This window comes from Diuraphis noxia, unplaced genomic scaffold (genome assembly GCF_037042655.1).
Source record: "Diuraphis noxia isolate RWA-SAM2 unplaced genomic scaffold, SU_Dnox_SAM2 contig0001, whole genome shotgun sequence".
Taxonomy (NCBI): domain Eukaryota; kingdom Metazoa; phylum Arthropoda; class Insecta; order Hemiptera; family Aphididae; genus Diuraphis; species Diuraphis noxia.
Window position 1 is genome coordinate 10,384,695 of NW_028301711.1, and position 25,514 is coordinate 10,410,208.

General features: G+C 30.1%; 2 protein-coding genes and 3 pseudogenes across 2 annotated transcripts; 3 read left to right on the top strand and 2 right to left on the bottom strand.

The window, feature by feature from the left end:
• The first annotated feature begins 291 nt into the window (after positions 1 to 291).
• Positions 292 to 2,332, top strand: LOC149059575 (uncharacterized; annotated as a pseudogene).
• Positions 2,333 to 5,956: 3,624 nt separating this feature from the next.
• On the bottom strand, positions 5,957 to 6,703 carry LOC149059576 (uncharacterized). Its single transcript, XM_089217211.1, has one exon. It carries the CDS (start codon positions 6,701 to 6,703, stop codon positions 5,957 to 5,959), a length of 747 nt encoding a protein of 248 aa, XP_089073337.1.
• Positions 6,704 to 6,724: 21 nt separating this feature from the next.
• LOC149059577 (uncharacterized) lies at positions 6,725 to 7,450 on the bottom strand (annotated as a pseudogene).
• Positions 7,451 to 10,627: 3,177 nt separating this feature from the next.
• LOC149059578 (uncharacterized) lies at positions 10,628 to 12,833 on the top strand (annotated as a pseudogene).
• An 8,674-nt stretch (positions 12,834 to 21,507) lies between these two features.
• LOC149059579 (uncharacterized) lies at positions 21,508 to 24,208 on the top strand. The gene is made up of 3 exons (XM_089217998.1): positions 21,508 to 21,766; positions 22,130 to 22,276; positions 23,675 to 24,208. Exons 1-3 carry the CDS (start codon positions 21,533 to 21,535, stop codon positions 24,206 to 24,208), a joined length of 915 nt encoding a protein of 304 aa, XP_089074124.1. The 5' UTR covers positions 21,508 to 21,532.
• Positions 24,209 to 25,514: the final 1,306 nt, after the last annotated feature.

Genomic DNA, 25,514 nt, shown 5'->3' on the forward strand with positions numbered 1-25,514 from the left:
TGTTTTTACAATTATTTATATGTTATTTTGATGGAAATATCTCGATTTTCAAGATTTTTTTTTTACTTTTTGATCAAAATATTTGAAAAAATAAAATATTTGGAATCTAATTTATATGAAACAAATTTTAGAAAATTTAGTTTTCTATCATTGTATATTAACAAATTTTTTGTAACATTTTTATTTCCAGAGTTATGTTTAAGAATATAAAAAAAAATTTAAAATATTGAAAATGTTCTATTTTTGTAACTTTGGAGCTTTTGCGGCACGGGTTAAAATTAAAGAATTTGCATGAAACTTTTTTTGTATGGTTTTTTCAGGTAACTGAACCTTTTTAGGGGGGTAATCTCAATAAAATCAAAAATGAAAAATAAGGACCACCCTACGTTCTCATGTGAGATTGATAGCAACGCTTCGGTTTCTAGCGACAGGGAGAAGCTATGAAGATCTGAAATTTTCAATGCGAGTTTCCCCTCAAGCACTCGGAGATGTAATCATAGAAACCTGCATAGCAATACAGATAGCACTACGAGATTTCATTCAAGTAAGTGTATCTCAATTACTTATATTACATATTCACATAAAAATTATCTTATAACTATTGTTTTGGTTTTATAATAATATACTATAATTACACTACACTAATTAAGATCACCTTAAATAAAGATAAAACATACTATACAAAACAATTATAAGAAGACTTTAAGGTTCTAAATATCAAAAACTTATATTTTAGATCAGCAGTCCTTTTCTTAAAAAAAGTGTGTTTCCTGGGGATTTTTATTTTGTAATTGGATAATTGTAACCATTTGATTTATACAAAAGAAAAAATTGAATAAGTTGATAAATATATTTATTAAAGAAACATTTAAGTTCATCAAAATTAGTAGATAAATATATATATATAGATATACATATATGTATTATTTTTACAATAGAGTATGTTCATCAAAAATCATTTTCATTTATATAGCTGAATCCTTCGAATATGCTCTTTACCGTCTGAGTATCTGCAAAAGACGAGTTGAATGTAGATGGATCTGAAGAGGAGTTGGTTGTAGATGGATGTGAAAAAGAGTTGGGTGTAGATTGATACCATGAATGCGATTGTGTTGTAGTTGGCGGAAACTCCGATGAGTGAACCACATAGCTGCGTCTGTTCAAAAGTCCCATTTGACCATCAAGCAATGTTTCATTGATCACTTTATCAGCAAACACGAGCTGTTGTGGACTGAGTTTTTTTAATTTAACCGCGTAACCCTTCGCCAATGTTAGGAACTCATCGTCTTCAGCTTCCAAATACCGCGTGGCTTTAATAAGAAGATCGTGTGATGCAGGAATGGTCTTTTTTTGCTGGGTGGTGCAGAAAATGAAGTGTGTGTTAGCCCCGGTGAAGTAAATTCAGATAAAGGAACTGAAGCCTATAATATAAATAAAACTGTTTGGTCAAAATTACATATAAAAGTTGGAAAAATTACTAATAATTTAATACATCGCCATTACAGTGATCCACTCTAGGCCTCTAATACACAACAGTATTACACATTTGGTTATTTTTTTTTGAACTAAGTAGTTTCAATTTCTAAATGTATGGTTTTAGATTCCTCAAAGTGAAGAAGATTGGAAAAAGGTAGCTCATGAATTTCAAGAAAATTGGCAATTCCCACACTGCCATGGTGCGGTCGATGGCAAACATGTTCAAATAAAAAAACCGGCATATTCAGGCTCTCGGTACTTCAATTACAAAGGTACTTTTAGCGTCATATTAATGGCTGTAGTTGACGCTAATTACGAAATTTTAATGGCTGATGTGGGAAAAAATGGAAGAATTTCGGATGGAGGCGTGATTAAAAATACATTTTTCTACAAAAGTCATAAAAGGTGAACTAAACATTCCACCTCCTGAACGCCTTCCAGGAAGCAACAAGACTGCTCCATATATTTTCATTTCGGATGAGGCTTTTCAGTTGACGGATAATTTCATGAAACCATATGCTTTGTCTGTGCTTAATAATGAAAGACGCATTTTCAACTATCGTCTATCGAGAGCAAGGAGGGTCGTTGAAAATTTTTTTGGGATTCTAGTATTTAGGATCGCAGTTCTTGGAAAACCCATCAATCTGCGACCAACAAAAGTGAATGCCATAGTTCTAGCTTGTTGTTAATTACATAATTTTCTTAAAAGACATTCCAGTGGTTATGTCAACAATCAACATGCAACCTCTCAAATTTTACAAGGAATAAGATTGGATGGGCATGTATTTGGTATGAGAAGCAGCAGCAGTTCAGCTTCTTCTACAACAGCAAAATTACATCGCTATACTTTCTTTAGTTACTTCAATAACGAAGGAAAAGTTGAATGGCAAGATAAAATTTAAATTAGCAACTCATAACTACTCTTATGTTTATTATTTTACATTATAATATATTATTATGGAATGTATTTTTAAAAAAAAGCGGGTAAGTAGATGTCGCTCTGCTGTACATAAGGTGGTAGGGTGGACCTCTGACTAGGGTAGGTTAGATTTGAATGCAATGATAAGTATCATTGAATACGAAAAACGATTCTGAACGAAGATGATTTTTCAGTCTAGGATATATTATATTTAAATATTGTTATATATTATATTTTGAAACAAATATTTTATTTTTCAATCAGGACGCATTTTGCATAAGGCATGGTTAATCAATTTTTCCAAAACCTTTGCATGTAGTTATCATAATTCATAATACCTTATATTAATACCAAGTATCTAGGACTTATACTTTTTGAATAATAACAAATATTTAAAATCGTTTCAGGATAAATCGTTATCGTTACGCTATTTCGTAAAAATTTAAAATTCAAACGCACTTAAAATTTTTTCTATAATGATACTTCGAGTTTTCTCTATAGCTACTTGAAGGAAAACTTATGGAGAACTTAGTGTTGTATTTTTAATCCTTAGTTATAAACGCAAAAAATTTTATGATTTTTCAACTCCAAAATTACTTGCAAATTTTCGCGTTTTCGACAGATTTCGTAAAATTTTGAACTATAAAAGCTTATTAAAAAAAATTGTGACTTACGATTTTTAATTTTTTTTAGCTACAATAAGAAAAACTCATAAGGAACCTTGTATTAAATTTTCAAGTTTTTTTGGTCGTCCAACATTTTTTTACCGACACTTCAAAAAAAAATTCTCAAAAAAAGTGTAAATTTCAGTGGTCTATAAATAACTCAAAAAAAGTCAAAAATTTTTGAAAATTAAACTGTATATAAAGAACACTAACATAAACATTTGGTGAAAATTTCAAGTATTTCAAGTGATTATTTTTTGATTTACAACCATATAAAAAAATCGATTTGGTCGAAAACTGATTTTGCGTAAAAATTCCCGTTTTTCTGTCATTTTTTTTTTGTTTTTCTCGATTTTTTTGAAAACTGTTGGAAAATGTTTACTTTTGTCCTGTATAATGCACCAAGGATCTTCAATTTTACATCGGAAACCACCCCCAAAGTTTGAAATCGAAGCATTATTTCGACTAGTTATGCTGTACACAGACACAAAAAAAAAAAACACACATCATTGTAAAATCAATACATTCATCACTTCGTTCAGAATCTAAAAGGTAGTATTTATTTCGCTTTTCTCATCGCTCCATTCCGAAAATCGAAAAATATCCCTCGGCTTGTTATACAACCACCTCAAGTAGGTGACAGGGACAAAACGAATGTGGATATGTGAAAATTTAAATTAAAAAGTTTATCACGATTTTCAAATTTTTTTTTTTTAAACCACTTGTATTTTAGATTCTGACCGGAGTGATGAATTTATTGATTTTAATTATGTGTGTAATTAAATTTGCCGACTTTATAATATTAAAAAAATGTATAAATTTAATATTTATGGACGATAGACCATCAACAAAATATTTTTTTGGAACAAAACATGTAAGGTTTAGTAATGAATAATGATATCATGATGATAAACAAAGAACATGAAACGTTTCAATTTACCAAATTAAATAACAACATTAAAGATAGTAAAACATTAATTTATTTACTTATCCTATAAGACTTATAGGATAAGTTACCTATCAATAGGTTTAATAGAATAATAATATAAATCTAATTAAATAAATACTTATAATTTATCTCTTATAAATTATTAACTAGGCAACCTAATGGGCTTTGTATTATATTTTAATTTTAACGCGAGTTATGAGTATTTCAAGATTTATAAAAATGTAGTGATACCCGCACGTCCTCTTAATACTTTTCAGAACTTATTTATAAAAACATAAAATTGTATCTTAAATAAAATGCTTTATATATTATAATATTAAAGGATATCTTCGATTAAGATTAGCAATATATCAACAGCTTCGTAATCTAAGACCGTGGCTTCAGCATAATACTAATTAGTGATCATAGCATGCTAGTCGGTAATTGACGTTCGATGTTATAAAAGCTAACAATTTGTTGTATTTCTATTTTTTGAATTTCTCTAGATATTCCATAGAAGTGTCTTGGGTAATACCGATTGATACATTATTAAGCCGATGAGGAGCCAGTGTTTCCCAACATTTTAATAAACCGTGAATGTGTATTTAAAGAGAATATTATCTGATTTAAATTAAATAAAAATAAAAACAGAATAAAGAGCCCTTTCATTTACCGAATTCTGGCTGTTTTCATTATCCACTGCAAATGTTGACTCACTCGTGTCCGGAGTTTCTTGGTCTACCAAAAACATCGATTCGTTGAAGTACCAGAGGCTTGGAACATATACATCATCGCTTCCCACGCCGGATCTTTTTGAGTCGTTTACCTTCTTCAATTCTTTCCGAAAAGTTGATCGAAGGTTGTTAATTTTTTTAACAATACTATCACGAACCGCATCTGGCTCTAGAGGTTTAAGTTTTTCAATTAAAACATCGTAAGCTGCTGCTAGAGTTTAGAAATACTTTAACGTTTGTTAGATTACAATGATCAAATATACTACAATCTTTTGTTATTGTACCTATTTTTACGATCTTTTTGTAATAAATCGTGGTTTTTCTAATTTTGAAGCGGTTTTGAAGTCCCATACTACTTTTTTAGTAGTTCCGAGTTCAGGATATTCAAAAGTTACGAAAGATCTAAAAGGAATAAACAAACTTTTTTCTTTTTCTACAAGTTTCAATAACTTTAACATTCCTTCATCATCAACAGTAATATGCGGAACCTTCCAGACTCTTTTATTTAATACAACATTACCAGAAGCAGCGGCTATACCACTTTTAAGGCTTAACGCGTTTAAATCAGTATGACTTCGAGTTAATATTAATTCCAATCTTGAATTTACTAATATTTTTTTATAATCTTCAAACAGACCTAACCAATATTTCAATGGAATGCAAGCACTGAATTCACCTTTATCGTTTGTTAATTGTGTTCCATTTTTAAAATTCCAGCCAGAATTTTCGTAACAATTATAGTTATCTGGTGTACAAGATAAGAATCCTTTCAGCGAGCTTGTGATTCCAAGAACACGTGTGCTATCTACTTCTATTCCATTTATTTCTAATCGAATTTGTTCAAAGAGGTATGAATAACCATTATTACACAGTTTCACTTTATCAGGATCAGATATTATTCCTTCTAAATAAATAAAGCTCTCGTGTAGATACGGATAAACATCTGTTTGCTGTACTGATATCCGTATTTCATCATTATTATTAAACGATGTTGTGTACAGTGTATATGAATGATATTCAATTTTCGTTATTTTAGAATCCGTCTCGTACCGTGAACTTATATCTAAAATATCACTCTCGGGCATTCTGTTTTAATTGATAACCTAGAGCTTGCAAATTTTTTTTTTCAACGTCAATTTTTTTTAGTTTATTTGATGTTACCGGTACCACTTTAGTCTTATGACTAGTTGAACTGATCTGAAGTAGCGGATTTATATTGAATTTTAATTCCATATCAAGATCCGTAACGTTTAAAATGTAACACGATTGTCAATGCCTCACCAAAATTATCAATTGGATTATGATCTTGATCAACTAGCTGAACGGTTATCGAATCAATATTTGTTTTATTTAATTTGTAATATACTAAATTTAGCGGTGACTGAATTACTTTAGATCCTATCCTTCCACTCGGGAAAAACTCGTAAATCGAATGACTTTGAAGATGGTTGTTTAATGATCCTTGAGCTATATTACACATTACTTTTATCGAATTGATTGTGTTAAAATTTACTGCTTTTTCCGATCGAAGAATTGCATACACTGGTTTATATTGTCTTTTTTCAAAACCGAATACAGGTGCCATACTATATGGAATCTCAAAGTGTAGTATCCCATTACATTTTGTATACGATCTGAAATCATTAGGATCAACCGAAATGTCGAATGTTAATTTGGTTAAGTTATTACTATTATAGACATCTGTTTGCTTCTTAATTCGTTGATTAATATCTTCAATTTCATAACATCCCTCTTCCAATTTAATATGACACATCATAGGCATCATATCATTATTATTTTCCTTGTCAACTATTTCTATAGAAAATGTATTATTATTTTCATTAATATTTGGGAATGAATTAAATGACAGTAAACATAAAAAAGCTATTTCTGAGTCCTCGTAAAGGTTTATAGACGGAAAATAATTTACAGATAATATGGTAGCATTCCCAGTTAAACTTAAAGTAACTGACTCATACATTACAAAATCTAAGATATAAATTTAATAATGAGATCCGTAACGTTTAATATGCAGAACAACTGTCAACGTCAATTGGATTATTGTTTTGGTCAACTAACTGAACAGTTATTGAATTAATATCTGTTTTGTTTAATCTGTAATATATAAGGTTTGGCGGAGATTGAACAACCTTTGTTCTTGTTCTCCCACTTGGGTAAAACTCATATATCGAATGACTTTGAAGTTGATTGTTGAATGGCCCATGTGCTATATTACTCAATACTTTTATAGAGTTAATCGTGTTTAAATTGGCCGCTTTATCCGATCGACGACATTCACGAAACGGTCCCCATTTTATCTTTTTAAACCCAAAAACAGGTGCAATACTAAATGGAATATCGAACCTAAGTATTCCATTGCATTTTATATATGTTCTAAAATCAACAGGATCAATACGTACACTGAATGTTAACTGTGTTCCATAGTCTTTATTAACTCGGAGTAACTCTTTTGCAATATCTTCTATTTCATAGCATCCATCTTTCAAACTAAATTCATAACTGTAATATTTTATGTTATGTTCCTTTAAGGAATTACTTCTATTTTCAGTCGGTTATTAATTGGATTTATAATATTTGGAAATGAATTGAACGTTTGCAAAGATAACAAAGCTATTTCTGAATCCTCGTAAACGTTTATAGATGGAAAATAATTTGCAGTCAATTCAGTCGATTTTCCAGTTAAACTTAGTGTAATAGATTCATGCATTGTAAAAATTCAAGACATAAATGCCCACAGTTGAATGTATTGAAGTCTTGATAGTTAGAATAGTTATATACTATTTTAAACTTTTTAAAATAACGTTGTAATTCAATTGGTGGAGATAAATCGCCAATACTATCGAAATATATGACTTTATCTTTATTTTTATGAAACGCTACCCAATGGCTCCCTTCGCCTGAAGATATGTCCATGTTTAATATACCACATTCATTTACATACGGTTTTTTAGGTAAGTTATCACGTGAAAACACTCCACGGAAATGATTGATTTTCAACTTAGTTATACATTTTATAATATCTTCTGACGAAAGTGGTCTGTCAGGTAGCATATTTAACAGTTTTTTTTCCATACCTTGTTTTTGTTTAAATTTAGACCATTACCTTTTTTTCTTTTTGAATTTTGAATCGCATTATACACACTAAAACCTCCAGACATTAAGCTACCAAGTGCTGACAATCCTGCAAATATAGGTATTAAGGGAATTACACCTCCTGTTTGTCTCAGTGGTAAAATCAGTCTTTTGCTACCAATTTTTCTTAGTCATTCTTTTTTTTTTACTGCTATCATAAATTTTTTTTATTTTTGTAGCACGTTTCTTTTTATAACCCATTCCTATTTTTCTTTTAGCTTTCATCACGGTTGTTACTGCATACGCAACAATTTTCTCTTTTTTAGGAGTATATAGCTTTAAATCTTTCCTAAGAATGATTAGAACACTTCATCAGATTTATGTATATCGTCTAAATTTTTACTAGATGCATACGCAATATCGTGATCACGACAAGCAGTATCCAATGGATTTATTCCTTTGTCGCCACGATTAATTCTTTTTTTCAATTTTGTACATGGTCTACAAAACTGATACCTGGAACATGGGTTTCAAACGGAAGACTATTTATAAGAGGGTTTACAATACTTTTACCAGTCTTTTTTGATTTACACTTTCGAGTTGAACGCATCATCAATAACTGAATATAAAACAAAAATCTTTGAGTATTTTTAAGAAAATGGATTTAATTGAACAGAAAGATAAATTAGAAATAATAAACGTAGATGTACAAAAATCGAAAAACCGTCGAGACATGGTTCGTTATTACCTGATACTATACGTGCTATATATTAGTTGGTCCTAGTGGAACAGGTAAAACAAATATAATGTACAATCTAATCACACATTAAAACGGGTTAAGATTTGAAAATATTTATTAATACTCTAAAACCTCTAATCAAGAAAAATATGTTTTGTTAAAAAATATAATGGATGATATACAAGGTGCTAATTTGTTCATATTTACAAACGCAGATAAAGTTATAAAACCAAACTTAACTAAGAAAAATTCTATTTTAATTTTTGATGATGTAATATGTGACTCACAGTCTGTTATTAGAGAATACTTTAGCATCTGTAGACATTCAGATGCTAGCTCTGTATTTTATTTAGCACAAACGTATTCTAAAATACCGAAACAGTTTGTGAGAGATAACTCAAACTTTTTAATAATTCTGAAACAAGATGATATGAATTTACGTCATATATTCAATGATCATTCGTCAACAGTAATGGATTTCTCAGAATTTCGGAAAATTTCTCATTTATGTTGGAATCAAAATGATTATGGGTTTATGGTTATTGATAAAACTCGAGAAATGAATGAAGGAAGATATAGATGCGATTTTCAAACGTTTATTAAAATAAAATCATTATATATAATACATATTTAATAAATAAATATATATATATAATGTAACACTGTTAATATGTACATAGTGTTGTCAGTAGTCATACGATACAGTAATATTGAGTTTATTATTTACTATGAACAAAGAAAAGGTTTTGTTGAAAAATTTAATAATATCAAAAAAATATATAAAACGAAAAATAATGGAAATGAAATGTGGTATTATTGATTCAGATAACTATTTCCGTGAAGCATTTAAACCAATAACTGAACCACTCAGTACAAGAATAGAAAAAAATATATCGTGTAACTTACAACCAGCTGATTATAAAAATGAAGAAACCTCATACACTAGTGGCGAAAATGAAGATGATGTATTAAATTCAACATTTGTAAATTTTTTTTGAACGTCCTAAATCACAACGTTATGATAAATCTTATGGTTTACATTAGGATAGAGCTAGTGATTCTTACAAAATAGGAGATTACTCTGTAACTTTTAGTCATGGTAATTTGCAGCTGCTTAATAGATACTATCCGTGGACAATAGGACTACAGTCTTTATTATGATGTGAGAAAGAACCAAAAAATACAACTATACAAGATATGGAATCTTATTACGATATTTTGAAAACTTCTCGAGTTCAAGCGGGTGGGAAACCAAAAACCTCAAAGTTCCATAAATGGGCGACCGTTGTAAAACCTCTCTATGAACGAATGAAAAATGAGGAAAAACAGTTAAACGAAGAAATAGTTAAAATTAATAACTCTAAAACTCCTCGGATAAGCTTTAAACAATTAAACGAGCATTTATCTAGTTCGAGTGCTAAACGTAGTTTTCGGGGCCGGAAGCATATAATGCTAATATGCGCACTCCGGACACCTTTGTTGCTCACCACTAACACCTAGGCAAGAAAAATATGGAGGACTAGCTGGGTGTGTGGTGATGTAATAGCTCGAACAGCAGTGGTCTGGAACGCCGGGCAAATACTGTCGAGCTATGTAGTGCGTGTTATGGATTGCGTGTATTTGTGTATGAATGTGTGTATGTATGTAGATGTGTGTATAATAAAACAAATAATAATAAAATGGTTACAAGGTTTTTGGTAATAGTTGCTGTGGCTGTATAAAGGTCCTTTCACACATATCCGATCCGGGTCCGTTCAGAGTCCGATCCGTCAAGGCATCCGTTAACTCGGAAGTATAAACTTGCTGTTTTCTAGTGCATATGTTCACACACGTCCGATCCGAGTCCGATCCGAGCTTTCCGAGCTCTATCCGACTAAAAAAATATTGTCAGTGACCGATTTTCGTCCGATTTTTCGTCCGAGCTCAGTCGGTTTTTGACGGAATGATGTCGGATCGGACATGTATGAACACGTTTCGACTGGTGTGTTCAGCATACTACGAAATTTATTATAGTGGCTTACGTTTGTTGTCAATATTCATTTTGTCATACGACACTGTCAAGTACATTTCATCATGGACAATGAAAAATTAATCGAACTAATAAGAAGTCATACTGAATTGTATGACTTAAGTAATTCTAAGTATAGTGACAGTACTTGAAAAGAAAAAATATGGAAGGGAATTGCAGGAGAATTAAATCAAACAGGTAAATCAATGTTTTAATTATGTTACTTTGTATTTTATTTGAAATAACATGGTCATGATTATACGAATGCATGTATAATTTTATTATTCAATTATTTATTAAATACTGTTACACTCGTAACAATCATTATTTTATATATTAATTTATACAAAATATAAACTTTAAATTTTGCTTTATTAATAACCAATATTATAGTTTTTAGTTTTAACTGATTCTATCCTACATATCTTAAACGTTTATTCTATAGGTATATAAAAACTAAGTATTATTTTGCCATGGTATTGAGCCTTGTGGGGAGTTAAAAAAATCTTTATAAATATCTCTGATATAAAAAGCCTCCCGTGTTGCATTTCCTCCTTGAACAGGAATATTTGTTAAAGTAGTGGGACTTAAATTATCTTCATTAGATTGTATATTATCACGTATATAGTTAAGTTTACCATCGTATTTTTTAATAAAATTATGAAGTACGCATGTAGTTAATATTATAACATCGACATTTTCTGGTTTGGCAATAATTCGTCTATTATATATTCGGAATTTTTGGGATAATATTCCAAAGGCGTTTTCTACGACTCTTCTTGCGCGACAAAGTCGGTAGTTGTATATTTTTTTTTTCATTATTATCAAGCTGTTTACCGGGATAGGGTCTTAATAAGTATGTTTTTAAAGGGAATGCTTCATCACCAATTACAACATATGGTACTTCATTTGTTGTACCAGGCAATGCTTCTTTTTCTGGTATATCAAATTTATTTTGATCAAATCCTTTTCCTAACTTTGAATGACTTAAAATACCTCCGTCGCTATTTTTTCCATAACTCCCCACGTCCACATATATAAAGTTGTAGTGAGCGTCGACTAGGGCTAATAAAACAATAGAAAACGTTTTCTTGTAACAAAAAAATTGTGAGCCACTATTAGGAGGAGCTTGAATTGTTACGTGTTTCCCATCGATTGAACCTGTGATAAAAGTTTAGTAAATAAGAATAAATAGTTTTAACATTTTTTTAAATCATTATTATTATGAGTTTTAGTAATTAAACAAAATAAGTGGTATAAATTAATGATCATGTACAATTTAAATAAAACAGCACCTAAACAATTTGGAAAATTCCAACAAGTCCAAAATCCTGAAGCTATTTCCTTCCATTTTTGTTTATTTGGCGCTGCCATAACTTCATGCATAATTATTTCAATAATTGCATTACACACTTCAATAATAATGTCATATACTGTGGAAACTCCCAAACGGTAACTAAATGAAATAGTTCTCATTGAGTCTCCGGTGGCCAGATACCTATAAAAAAAGTTTAAGTATTGAATAATAATTGTTGTTCGATAAATAACTAGAAAGTGTAATGTAAAAATCTGAAAAAAGACAAGTATAGTTCTTAAATTTGTAAAAAATTTAATAATATCTTCTTAGCTTGAATTATTTTTGTTTGTTAGCTGTTGCATGCAAAAGTCGTTGGAACAATTTAAGGGATCAATACAGGAGATCATTAAAACGAAATAAAACAACATCAAGACAAGCTGCACGAAAAAATAAAAAATATAAATATGAAGATAACATGAAATCTTACAAGAATTTTTGCAAGAGAGAGACACCATTACGAATTTAACAGTTGATCTCAGTGACAGCTCCGAAGAAGATGAAAACACAAAAGAAATACTAGATACACAAAATGATACTAATGTGGTTGGTGAAAATTCAAAAGATACCAATGATGAAGTTTAGAAAAAACCAACTACAGTAAAAAAGAAACAAAAAATGATGAGAAATTACCAAGAGCCAGAAACAGCTTCTTCTACTATAATGAAATATTTGTTGGAAAAAAAAGAAACGACAAAAGACAGTGTTATTGATCCTATAGATGCATTTCTTACTGGTATTGGTACTACACTAAAGACTTTAAATCCTTATTATTTAAATTTGGCCAAATCTAAAATTTTTAATGCCGTTCAAGAGATTGAAATGACTCAATTTTAAATAAACAACCATCGTATGCTCAATCAAATGATACTTCAACTGTACCAATAACTACATTATCAGAAACAAATGTACAAAACTTGTATAGTAATCAATCGTCGACATCAATATCATCAGACTCATTGTATACTAATTATTCACAATCACCATCTCCGCAAATGGTGACAGAACCACAAAATACAACACTATTGCCGACATTTGGATTAAGGAATTCACAGGATTTATTTTGAGTTATTATATTTTAACATAGGAATGTTTTAATTAATATTTCATACTTTACTTTTTATAGCAGAAATAAAAACTATTTCAAGTCACTTATTAGTTATTACACATTTAAATTTTTTGTAAATTAATTAATAGAAATTATATTGTTTTTCTTTAATATTAAAATTATGTAAATATTTTATTTATATTGTATTTGTTGAAGCTATTATTTTATTCACAGGATTTATTTTGAGTTACTATATTTTAACATAAGAATGTTTTAATTAATATTTTATACTATACTTTTCATAACAAATTAAAAATATTTCAAAATTCACTTATTACTAATTAAAATATTGCGTAAATTACTTACCTTAAGCATACAGCTAATCTCTACTTTGATGGTATTGGTTTTCTCCAATGAGTCACTTTCTTCTTTATTCTATTTTCTATTTTTCCATGTAAAACATTAAAAGAGTATTGGGACATTCGGAAGTATTCATAAAACTTTTGCTCGTCATCAATAAGTCCATTGTATATTGTGAATTCACCTTCAGTTTGCCTTTTTTTCCAAAGATCATGTACCCACACAGTTCTTTTTCGTTTTTTTATTGTTTTACAATTATTTTCTTGTTCTTCATCAAGCATAAGTGCTATTATAATTAATTCTTCATCGCTAAATTCAGTCATGATAAAAATTCAAAAGCACATTGACTAGATCAACATCTGTTTCATTCGACAACAGCATATGAACTGTTTAAAATAGGTAAAATAAGTAAAATGACGGACTCGACTCGGAACGCTAAAAATCGGAACGGACTCGGATCGGATATGTGTGAATACAGTCCCCTGAAACTACTCGGAACGCTAAAAATCGGAACGGACTCGGGTCGGATATGTGTGAAAGGACCTTAATACACAATAATAATAATACAATATATATAATAAATCACAGCAATACAAATGTATAAAAATATAATATTAATAAATCACACAGCCCTTATGGCTAAGTAATACAAATATAATAAATTGGCCCTTCTGGCCCAACAGAGTAAGAGTAAATGCTCGGCCCTTATGGCGCGAACCAAATCCAATAATGATAAGCACAGCTATCAGAGCTGATGCTCGTGTAAAAATAATTAAGATAAATGTTACTTAACGTGCGGCCCTTCTGGCTTAACAATTAAATAAGTATAATATAAACAATAATAATATATGGCCCTTATGGCACGATAGAATCTAAATAATAATATATATCTACGGCCCTTATGGCACGAAAAATAAAATATGTATACAACAAAAATATAATAATAAAATAACTCACAAGGTGTCGGTGCACTGCTGGCCAGCCGCTGCTATAATAATACAATAAAAAAAACACAACAAGATACAGTGATATAAATTAGGAACATACAAGTTTCAATTATTATAATAATAATAAGCCCTTCTGGCACTTGTGACAATAAGATAAAGAAAATACAACAAGATTTACCACTATTGTGGAAAAAGAATATAAAATTATATTTCGGCACTGACCGGTGTTGACGCGGCAACGTTTTATACGATACAAAAAGTCGCGGCGGCCGTGTTAATTAATATCCGCGTAGCCGGTGCGGTGGCATACGATAACGCGGATATCTTCAGTATTATATAATTCACGTGGGACAGAAATAAGAACATACAAAAATAAAACAATAATTACAACGGTGATGATGTGTGTGTGTGTGTGCGACCAGCTATTCTCCGTGCCCGATATATTAAGTTAAATGATATTACTCGCAAATTACGTTGCACATCAACATTTTTATTTTTAAGTATATTAATCATGTCTGAATCAAAGTAAGAATTTAGTTTTAGCCATTCATCATCAATCAATCGCATATGATTTTTATCATTACATATTCTAGGGAATAAAATAATAAAATTTAAGAGAGTATTAGAAACATGTTGACTATATATTTAGGCGAAATATAAATTAGAGAAGATAAGATTTGATCACTAAAATCAAACCGCAATTTAATTTCAATGCAAAGTTCTATTAAAAAAGTCTACATCTCATTAATACATCTAAAAGCATTTGTTCATTAATAGGTATTCTTGTCTTGTGTTAATAAAAAATATTGATGCACCTAAATAAATATTTTTGAGTGGTAAATATTGTGATTTGTCTTTAGGATCAATTGTAAATGGATTTCGAATGTTCTTGACAAATGAAAAAAGTATATCTTTATACAATTCAATTCAGACATTTTTGTATGCACAGAATCAATAACAGTTTTGTCGCTTTGAAATAATTTGTTTAGAGGTGTAATTTTAGGAAGAATATAGTCTAAAAATGTATAGTACATAAAAATTGAAGGGTGGTGTAAGCGATAAGATAATAAATGTTTTCTGCAACTTTAGCCTATCACCTTTAGAATTTGCAGCAAAAATTTTTTTTTAATTCTTTGGTACAATCAAATTAATATTTTCTAAATAAATTTAAAATAGATTCATTCATATGATATTGAAAATAAAACGTTTTGCTAAAATTTAAAAGTAATAGGTATAGTATCGAAATGTTGAAATTAAGCACAAACCAACATGTATACTTGCTGAATTTACATTTTATTCATCTTATATTACATTATTGTTTGTAATCAGTGACTTACTTACAAAATATACTATATACATTAAAAAGATATAAAAAAACTGTTTTAAATGAGGTAGAGAACTTTGACGTCAAACTATAATTTTTTAAATTTTAAATTATTAAAACTAAAAATTATCTAAGTACTACTTTATGTACAACATTCCTGGTTAACCTGTCTTTCGCTAACACGAAGAGATTTGATGGTTTTCCTATACACGGGAGCAGGCAACATATAGCTATCTATGTGAGTAGCATGTGTTTTCCAAATCCAAACCGCAAATAGACATTGTTTGGCCTTGAGATTTATTTATGGTCATCACAAAAGCTAAACAAATCGGGAATTGGAGCCTTTTAAACGGTATTGGATATTCTGACACTATCAGTGGAATACGTGGAAACAGGACGATATCTCCTTTACATTTTTCTCGTCAAAATGGTTGCTTCGAGAATATTTTCGGTCATTTTTGTACCGTTACATAATTGAGGTGGGTTTAAATTACGTAGAAGAATAATTGGTGAACCAATCATTTTTTCCATGGTCTTTTTAATCCTGGGCATATGCATTTAATCTATTTCCGATAACTTCCTATTCTTAAATAGAGTCTCTTTCAACTGAATTCAACCAAGTAGTTAAAAGTGACGTTTCTATATCATTTTCATTTTCTTCAGAGTCAAAATAAAATGTATTCTCGTTAGATATTCCTTATATTTTTCAGCATCTACGTTATCAATAATTTTGACTCCAGAAATTACGTTTTCCAAAAATATTCTAGCAGTTTCGGCTGGTGTTTCTTGTTTGACGTGATCATCACAGCAATCTATTTCAGCTAATGCTAGAATTAATATACTTCTCAAAATCGAATCGAAGAAATCAAAATATTTAGATTGAATTAGAAATTCTATTGCACGCACATAAAAATCTTTTAATGGTTTCCTACCTTGTAAGCATTTCCACCTACAAACCATGTGCACTAAGTGTGCAACATCAATGTGAATAAAAGATCCAGGAACATTTGTAGATTTATTTACATGACAAGAAAAACAATCTTCGGTGTATTCCTGAAATGACATCTTGTTATAAAATGCATGGGTTATGGCTCCAAGTAATGCCTTTGAATAATCTGGAATACATTCGTCGGGTAGTTTTATCCTGAAGATACTCCGTTTGCCATCCAAGTAGTATATGCTCAACATATCTTGTTTTTCTGAAAGCTGCTATGCTATCGGTATTGTTCGACTTTCAAAACTGGTTACCATATGATACAAAAAAATATGACCTGAAGATATTTTACTAGAAGATCTTTGATATGGTAATATTAATGAACCAGTTGCATCGACTGACATTGTCACCCACTTTTGTCTTCGAATCACTTTGTACATATGGCATTGCATCGGTGACCAATAATGTACAAATGTTTTATCTATACTAATGGTATGTATGCTACCATTATATTCAGAGCCATGTTTCAACTCGATTAACGATAATACCAGATCAGACCCCTTGTATCCCTAAGTTACTATCCACAACATCTTGCTTTGCTTTTCGTAAAATATCCTTACTATAGAAATTTGGAAGCTGGTCATCCCCAAACTCCATATACTCATCAGCAAAGTTTCTTTGCTATTGGGTAGCACCAACACATTAAACGTTCTCACCAATTTTTTGACGATTTGGATAACGTAAAAATCGTTTTTTTATTTTCTGTATGCTCCACATAAATTGTATCTGCAGTAATTATACTTACTTCCGCATCATTATCTGCTATTGGTACTTCCACAACATTGCCGAAAAATGCTTTTTTATAATTTGCATCTACATAGTTCCCACTAAATGTGATAAAATCACCTCTACCAGAATGTGATACATGGTGTTTTTTAATTATAAATGTGCAAGGTAACTTATATTGTTCCCCACATGTATCCAAAATTGAATCAGTCCGCCTTACTTGTAAACGCCAGTACTTTCGAGGTCCTAAGCGTGTTTGGTATGTTTTTTTAAATTGGTTGTATTTATTTATACAAACTGTACTTAATTAAAATTTTGAATAATTTGGTCGGTGTGCGGTCTCAAATACTTTTTTTTTACTTGATTTCTGTACAAAAAATAATTGTAATAGAAGTTAATTTAAAATAATAAGTGAATATTAGAACCATTGCATTAATTTTAGATTCTGAGAAGAGCAATGAATGTATTGATTTTACAATGATGTGTGTTTTTTTGGACTGTGTACAGCATAAGTAAAAGAAATAATGTTTCGACTTTCAACTTCAGTTTTTTTAATGGTGGGAAAGTTAATCAAGTTCTTAAATTCACGTACGTTTGCCCAGTCCCTCCCTACTGTATTGGAATAACAATTTTTTTTCAATGTTTAGCATGTATTCTCACGGTTGGTCCGGCTACTACCAATCCACTCCAAATTTATGTGAATATTTTGCAACCAATTTCCAACTACATGCAACACACGGGTTTAACATTTGGAACTCCATATTTTAACAGCTATTAACATTTTTGACACAAAAAATTGATATTTATAAGAAAAAAATCTATATTTAATAAATAAAAGAATAGTAAGAATAAAGAATCGTAATTAATAAAAAGTACAATTTGAAAATCGAATTCAAAAAAAGAGCCTATAATATAGCTGAGAAAAAAAATCGATTTTTTAATGATAAAAATCTAATTTGAATTCAAAAAGTCAAGTCAAAAAAATGGCAATGTCAAATATTAATAAATCTGGTTTAACAAAAATCTAATTTGGGAATATTGTCAATATGAATTAAAAATTCTTTCACTCATATATGAAAAATTGAATAACCTTTGAAGTAAAATCAGGCCTTAGACATGGTGATGCTCTATCGCCCACCTTGTTTAAACTAGCATTAGAAAAAGCAATGAGAGAAGTATGGGATGGTCGAAAAATGAAAATATGTGGGGAACGAGTAATATTGGTATACGCAGATGTAATCGTCGTAATAGGAGAGAATAGAAATGAAGTTATACAGACCGCGTCTAAACTCTTAAAAACAAGTAAAACTATAGGGCTGCATGGAAAAGACGAAATACCTAATGGTAGCAAGAAGCCCAAACATAGACCACAAAACAGTATTTAAGAACCTTGGTGTTAACATAAATAGCAACAACGACAAGCATGAAGAGATTAACGATCGAATAGCATGTGACAATTGATGCTACTAAAACATAATGAGACTTTTTAAGTCAAAACTACTGTCACATAACTAAAAGACAATACTGTATCATAACTTTCAACGACCAATAATCACATACGCGTGTGAAACATGGTCACTGACCAAAGGAGACAGCAAACGACTAATGCCCTTCGAAAGAAAAGTTCTGAGAAATATATATGGTCCGAAATTCAATGCAGAATCACAAACTTACGAAAAAAGTAAAAACCAAGATTTACAAGAGTTATATAACAGACCAAATATTATTTCGTATAAAAAAAGCAAACAACTAGAATGGTTTGGCCATGTTTGGAGAGTGGACCCGACAAATAATAAAAGAGGTCTTAGTCAACAAAATAAATAAAAAAACGTCCACTAGGATGACTAAGGACCCGATGGATGGACGTTTTAGCGCAATATATCAAAAATATAGAAGAAAAGTCATCTTTTGACGACGCTTTATAATAGAGAAAAATGAAGAGCTTTTTGTGATGACAGCGATGGCACTTAATGAGCTGATAAGCTGAAGAATAAGATAATATTAATAGCAAACTATATTTTATTTTATAAAATTACAGTGAAATATTTTCTCCTCAAGGTGGACGACGCATTGTTGATATGGCTCATGTATTTGAACAAATACAAAAAATATTAACAATCCCATAACCTGGTTAGATTATTCATTTATGAACGTAATTTTAATCAAAGAGGAGTGTAGAGGTTTGAAAGTACATGGACTTTTCAATGTAAAATGTGTAATTCAGTCAGTACAATTACATCGGAAAGACAAATACAGGAATGTATTCCAATTAATGTAGTAAGCGGAACAATAGGTAGGCCGTAATTGTCCGGAAAATAAACGTCCAGAATGATAAAATCACGGCAAATTAAAATTCCGGAACGCAAAATCACGGAACGTAATAATTTGGAATGTAAAATCCCTGATCGTAATATTACGGAATGTAAGAACCCGGAATGGTTGAAGACCGGAAAATAAATAATCCGGAACGTAAAAACACGGAACGTAATAATCCGGAATGTAAAATCCCGGAACGTAATATGCCGGAAAAGAATCAGTGATTCCTAAATTTCCACGCCCAATACCACCACAATGATTTTCATGAGATAATATTGTGCATGATAATTAAAATATATTGATAACAGATTGATTTGTATTTATCGCTTTTTCAAATTTTAAGGAAAAATAATGCACTTAAGTAGTATACATTTGTATCTTCACAGTACGTTTTTTTTTCACCGCGGTAATTTCACAAAGTTTAAGAGAGGATCTCTCACTTGAACACAATAATTATACCGTAACAAAAATCACAGGGAGATTTCACACTCGTTGTCCACCTATGTGCCGCTCACACACAAATATTTACCGCAAAGCATTTTACAGGTGAATTTCACATTTTTTGTCCACGAATTCTCTGCTTACACAAAATATTTACCTATTTTTAAATTACAGGGAGTTTGCACACTCGAAATCGGTTTTGTCCCTTACTCAAAAATATTTACTGTGTGCACACCATTTTTTTCTCCCCAACAAACCTTATTATAAAACTGAAATAATTATTTCAAGTACAGAACACAAATTACGAAATAATATATTTTTTTTTTATTGTCAAGAGAGATGCTATGTAAAAATTCAAAGTGTAGTATTCCATTACATTTTATATATGATCTAATAATATGATACTTGAACGGGCCGGGAGCATAAGATAATATTACGCGTGCCCGAACGCCAATGCTTTAGGGCACCACTAACACCTATGGCGGAGAAATAATATGGTGATAGCTGGGTGTGTAGTGGTGTAGTAGTTCAAACAGCAGTGGTCGGGGTTGCCGGGCAAATACTGTAGAACTACGTAATGCGTGTTGTGCAAAAGGTGTGTTTTTGTGTACGAGTGTGTGTATGTATATAGATGTGTGTATAATAAGACAAATAATAATAAAATGGTAACAAGGTTTTTGGTAATAGTTGCTGTTGCTGTATAATACACAATAATAATAATAAATTAACAAATATAATATAATAAAAGCGGGTAAGTCGTGGATGTCACTCTGCTGTACAGTAGGTTACTGTAATGGGTGGGATTAAATTTGAATGCAATGATAGGTATACGAAAAACGATTTTGAATGGAAATGATTTGTCAGTCTAGGATATATTATATTTAAATATTGTCATATATTCTATTTTAAACAAATATTTTATTTTTCAATTAGGACGCATTTTGCATAAGGAATGATTAATCCATATCAAAATAAATAGGTATGTCAGCAACATTGTTATGCGCATATTTCTCACTTTTTAGTTTTTACAGTGTGTTACGTTCTTCCGCCTCTCATTGGTTGCATATACCAAAGCATTAAGATCGGAGAACCTAACGGGAGATGGTATTTTGCGCCAATTTAATTACCTGTAATTTGCGCCATCAAAAGGTAAGCGCGTTACACACTACCTGATCTGGTCGGGCAGACAGGATAATTTGGTCGGGTCAGACGTCATGTCAGGTCGTGTGTAGACGTGTCGTCTGACTTTAATCCTGTCGGGTCTTGTCAGGTGGCCATACCATCTGATCGCCTGACCGACCGACCAAATCATATAGTGTGTAGCTCTGTTGGGCGGATTTCAGTTGGTTTATTGAGGTTAACATGATAACACGTCTGTACCTAGTATCTACCTCCAGTTAATTTCAAAATTAGTTAATACATTAATTCGTTGATTCGTTAATTCGTTAATACATTTTACAATGGCTGCTGTTTTAACAGAACGAGAAGTGATTTCGGATTTTTTAGAACTGTACAAATCTTTTACATGTTTATGGGATATTACTTGTAAGCAGTACAGTAACAGGGATGCAAGAAACCAGGCGCTTGAGGTATTAAAAGAAAAGTTAAAAATAATAGACAATGACGCTAGTATCGCAACAGTAAAAAAGAAAATTGAGAATATGAGAGCTGCATACAAAAGAGAATTTAAAAAGGTAAACAAATCAATTATGTTTAAAAGTAGGTAATTTTAATATTCATTATTTATTATTATTTAAAACAATAAAGACAAAAATTGTCTAAGGTAGTAAGGTTAATACTTTATAAATAAGAAAATTTATAATTTATATCAATAAATGAAAACTCAATTATTTATAAAAGAAATAATTATATATAATGAATTTAAATTATGTCAAAGAAAAGCCATAGGCATAATAACTTTGACTTAAAAATAAATATATATATATAAAAATTATAATTGTATAGGTACACACACAAAAATATACAGCTATTTAATACAAACCACTATAATATCCTAATATAGTATTGCACATTATTATTTATAATTTAACTTGCAGGTACAAGATAGTAAAAGAAGTGGTGCTGGTCTAAAAGATATTTATGTGCCATCTTTATGGTATTTTGAATACCTAACATTTCTAAATGAAAAAGAAAACTCAAATATAAGTGGAATTGACACTATCGATTTCAGTGGTGATGATGAGGTAATGATTTATAATAATGATTTAATTTTTTAATTTATTTATTAAAAATTAAAACAATATCACATAATACATTTAACTAGGTAACATTATCTTAATTTATATTCATTGAAAATACCTATATTATATTGTATTATTAATTTGTATAATGTAACATAAACTATGTATCATTGATAAAAAATATATCTTATGTTAGATTACTGAAAAATACTTAATTATAAGTAGGTACTATATGTTGTATATATAATATATAATATAATACAATACAATTTGTACCTATAAATATAATAATAAATAATAATATATATATAATTATATTATTATTATGATAAATAAATAATAATAATAATAATAATATATATTTATAGGTACAAATTTTATTATATTAAATGATTATTATAAATATATAATTTATATATATATAAAATATAAATTATTATAATAAAAAAAATATTATATACATAATAATATTATGTATATAATAATATATTATATCATATATTATATATTTATAGGTACAAATTTAAGACTACAGACTAAATGTTTACATTAATTTCAAAAAAAAATATATATATTTTACTACAAATTTTAGTCTCCCAATACATTTATCATCTTTTCTTGGAAATCTACACTGCCTATGCCATTAAAATAATCTTTGAATGTGTTCCTGACGGTTTTGCCTTCTTCTGTATTTGATTGGTTACATTGCTTTACATCTAACAATGTTTGTTCCTGCCGCCAAACACCTCCTCGGAGTGTAGCACTTTCAAAATCTTCTCTGTCTACACAGTTATTTGTTATGTAATTTTTTGACTTTTTGCTTAAAAAATTATGCAGAGCGCAACATGCTAGAATTATTATATCAATATTTTTAACGTCAACCATTATCGGCTTTTTAAACAATCGAAAACGCGATGATAAAATTCCAAAAGCATTTTCAACTACTCTTCTCGCGCGTGATAGTCTGTAGTTAAAAATGCGCTTGTCATGTGTTAAGTTTTTTTGAGGAAATGGTTTTAAAATGTGTTTAGATATCGCAAATGCACTATCACCTAAGAAAACATACGGTACTTGTGTATCTGTATTAGGAAGCAACTTAGGTTGTGGTAGATTTAGTTCTCCTGAAGTTAGTTTTTTATAAAATGTTGTATGTTTTAAAACACCACCATCGGAAACACTCCCCATTTACACCAGTATGAACATACATAAATCTGTAGTCAGCTGTAACAACTGCAAATAAAACAACACTGAATGTACCCTTATAGTTATAATATAGAGATCCAGTTCCTGGTGGTTTATTGATTAGGACATGCTTTCCGTCCATTGCGCCTACACAATTATTAAACTGCCACTGGGTTTCAAATTGTTTCGCCTGTTCTAACCATTCAATTTCTGTTGTAGGTATCTGAAACACAAAGCATTGTAAGTGAATCATCAACTACATTGGGTAAAAAACGACGTGGTACAAAGTTGCAACAACAACAACTTTTAATGTCTAAAGTAGATAGCCCAGAGGACATATATGGGAAAACTATTGGTATGCAGCTAATAGAAATGACAAGAACTCAAAAATGTATTGCTGAAAAGTTGATTTCAGAAGTTATTTTTTACGGAAAATTGGAAAAATTGACTTTAAGTTCATCAATTTCATTAAGCGGCTATGCTAATTCTTATAACTATTCAACACCATCACCTAGTTCTACAATGATTTCTTTGCATTCAGACACTTCTCATACTTCAACAGTAACAACCATGCTTTATAACTATTCAACACCATCACCTAGTTCTACAATGATTTCTTTGCATTCAGACACTTCTCATACTTCACCAGTAACAACCATACTAAGTCCTACATCAAATGAAATACCAAATGATCCAAATAATATACAACATTCATATAATGTGAATGAATTTTTATTGTTCAAGAATCTGTAATAATAATATAATATTTATAATAATATAACTTGAATAAGAACAAAACATTTCAATTTATAAAAATGTATTGTTGTTATTTTTTTATCTGCCATATTAATAAAGAAATAATTAAGACATCTCATTTATTTTTATTAATATTTACACTATTTCTTATCTAATATTATTCATCGTATTTATTATTATATTATTATTATAATAAATAAGTGCTTTAAACATTGTATTTATACATATATATATATATATAAATATATTACTGTGTAAATTTAATATTTTACAAGTAATTGTTGATTAAACTGGTAAATATGTTAATTTATAAAAAAATTGTTCTTACCTTTAAAAAATTTCTCAGCACTTTAAAAATAGCATGGCACGTTTCTGGTATTATTTTTGACAGTAACTGTGGTGAAATTGCAGTACTGAATTTTAAATCATTATATTCTCTGCCTGATGCCAGATATCTTAGTGTTGCAACAAGTCTTTCTTCGGCACTGACAGCTTCTCTCAAATGTGTATTTTGTTTAGTGATAAATGGACTTACTAAATTTAGTAATTCATCGAAACAATTGTAATCCATTCTTAAATAGGTACGAAAATCATCACCATCCAATTCTTTTAGTAATGTCATGTGGCTGAATTTTCTTCGATCAATTAACCATTTTTTTGCCCACATTCTTCGTTTTTTCTTTTCTTCCGTCAATGACAATGATAATGCTGTTAGACAAATTCCCAATTTTTGTTGGTTAGATAACGGAGCCATGATAGATCGTGGTTTGTGTATAGACCTGATAATAATCTATTGTGGAGTAAGGAGTTGTTTTGACCACGAATTTAAAATAAATTAATATTACAAAAAATTAATATAATTAATACACTCTTAAACAAATTCAACAACATGCGAACACCACAAGTAGTGCACACGAACTAGACTGACTACATCGTGTGATGGTCGTACTGTGTGTACGCAACGTCTGATTTGGTCAGAATCCTGTTGGCCCGACCAAATCAGGTAGTGTGTAACGCGCTGTACATTTAAGGGCGTATGTAATATGCGCCAAAATATAAAAATATAATATGTATTTTGCGCCACATATACAAATTAATTTTGGTAATTTGCGCCACGACAGAAAATGAAATGGATTATGTAATTTGCGCCACACTTTCAACTTCAATATTGTTGGAATTTACTGGCAGATAAATTTACTGATATCGCATAGGATATACAATAATACGCACGTGTGTCCAATTTAATATTGTTGTGTTCTACTGATAATAGAGACATATCGTCTCTATTAGACGTAATCGATCT

What these genes read in the sequence shown, in the direction of transcription:
- LOC149059576 (XM_089217211.1), bottom strand. Translation starts at nt 6,703, where the DNA reads ATGTATGAGTCAGTTACTTTAAGTTTAACTGGGAATGCTACCATATTA.
- LOC149059579 (XM_089217998.1), top strand. Translation starts at nt 21,533, where the DNA reads ATGGCTGCTGTTTTAACAGAACGAGAAGTGATTTCGGATTTTTTAGAA. An exon ending in ACAAAAGAGAATTTAAAAAG is followed by an intron (nt 21,767 to 22,129) that starts GTAAACAAATCA and finishes TTTAACTTGCAG; the next exon opens with GTACAAGATAGTAAAAGAAG. An exon ending in ATTTCAGTGGTGATGATGAG is followed by an intron (nt 22,277 to 23,674) that starts GTAATGATTTAT and finishes TTTCTGTTGTAG; the next exon opens with GTATCTGAAACACAAAGCAT.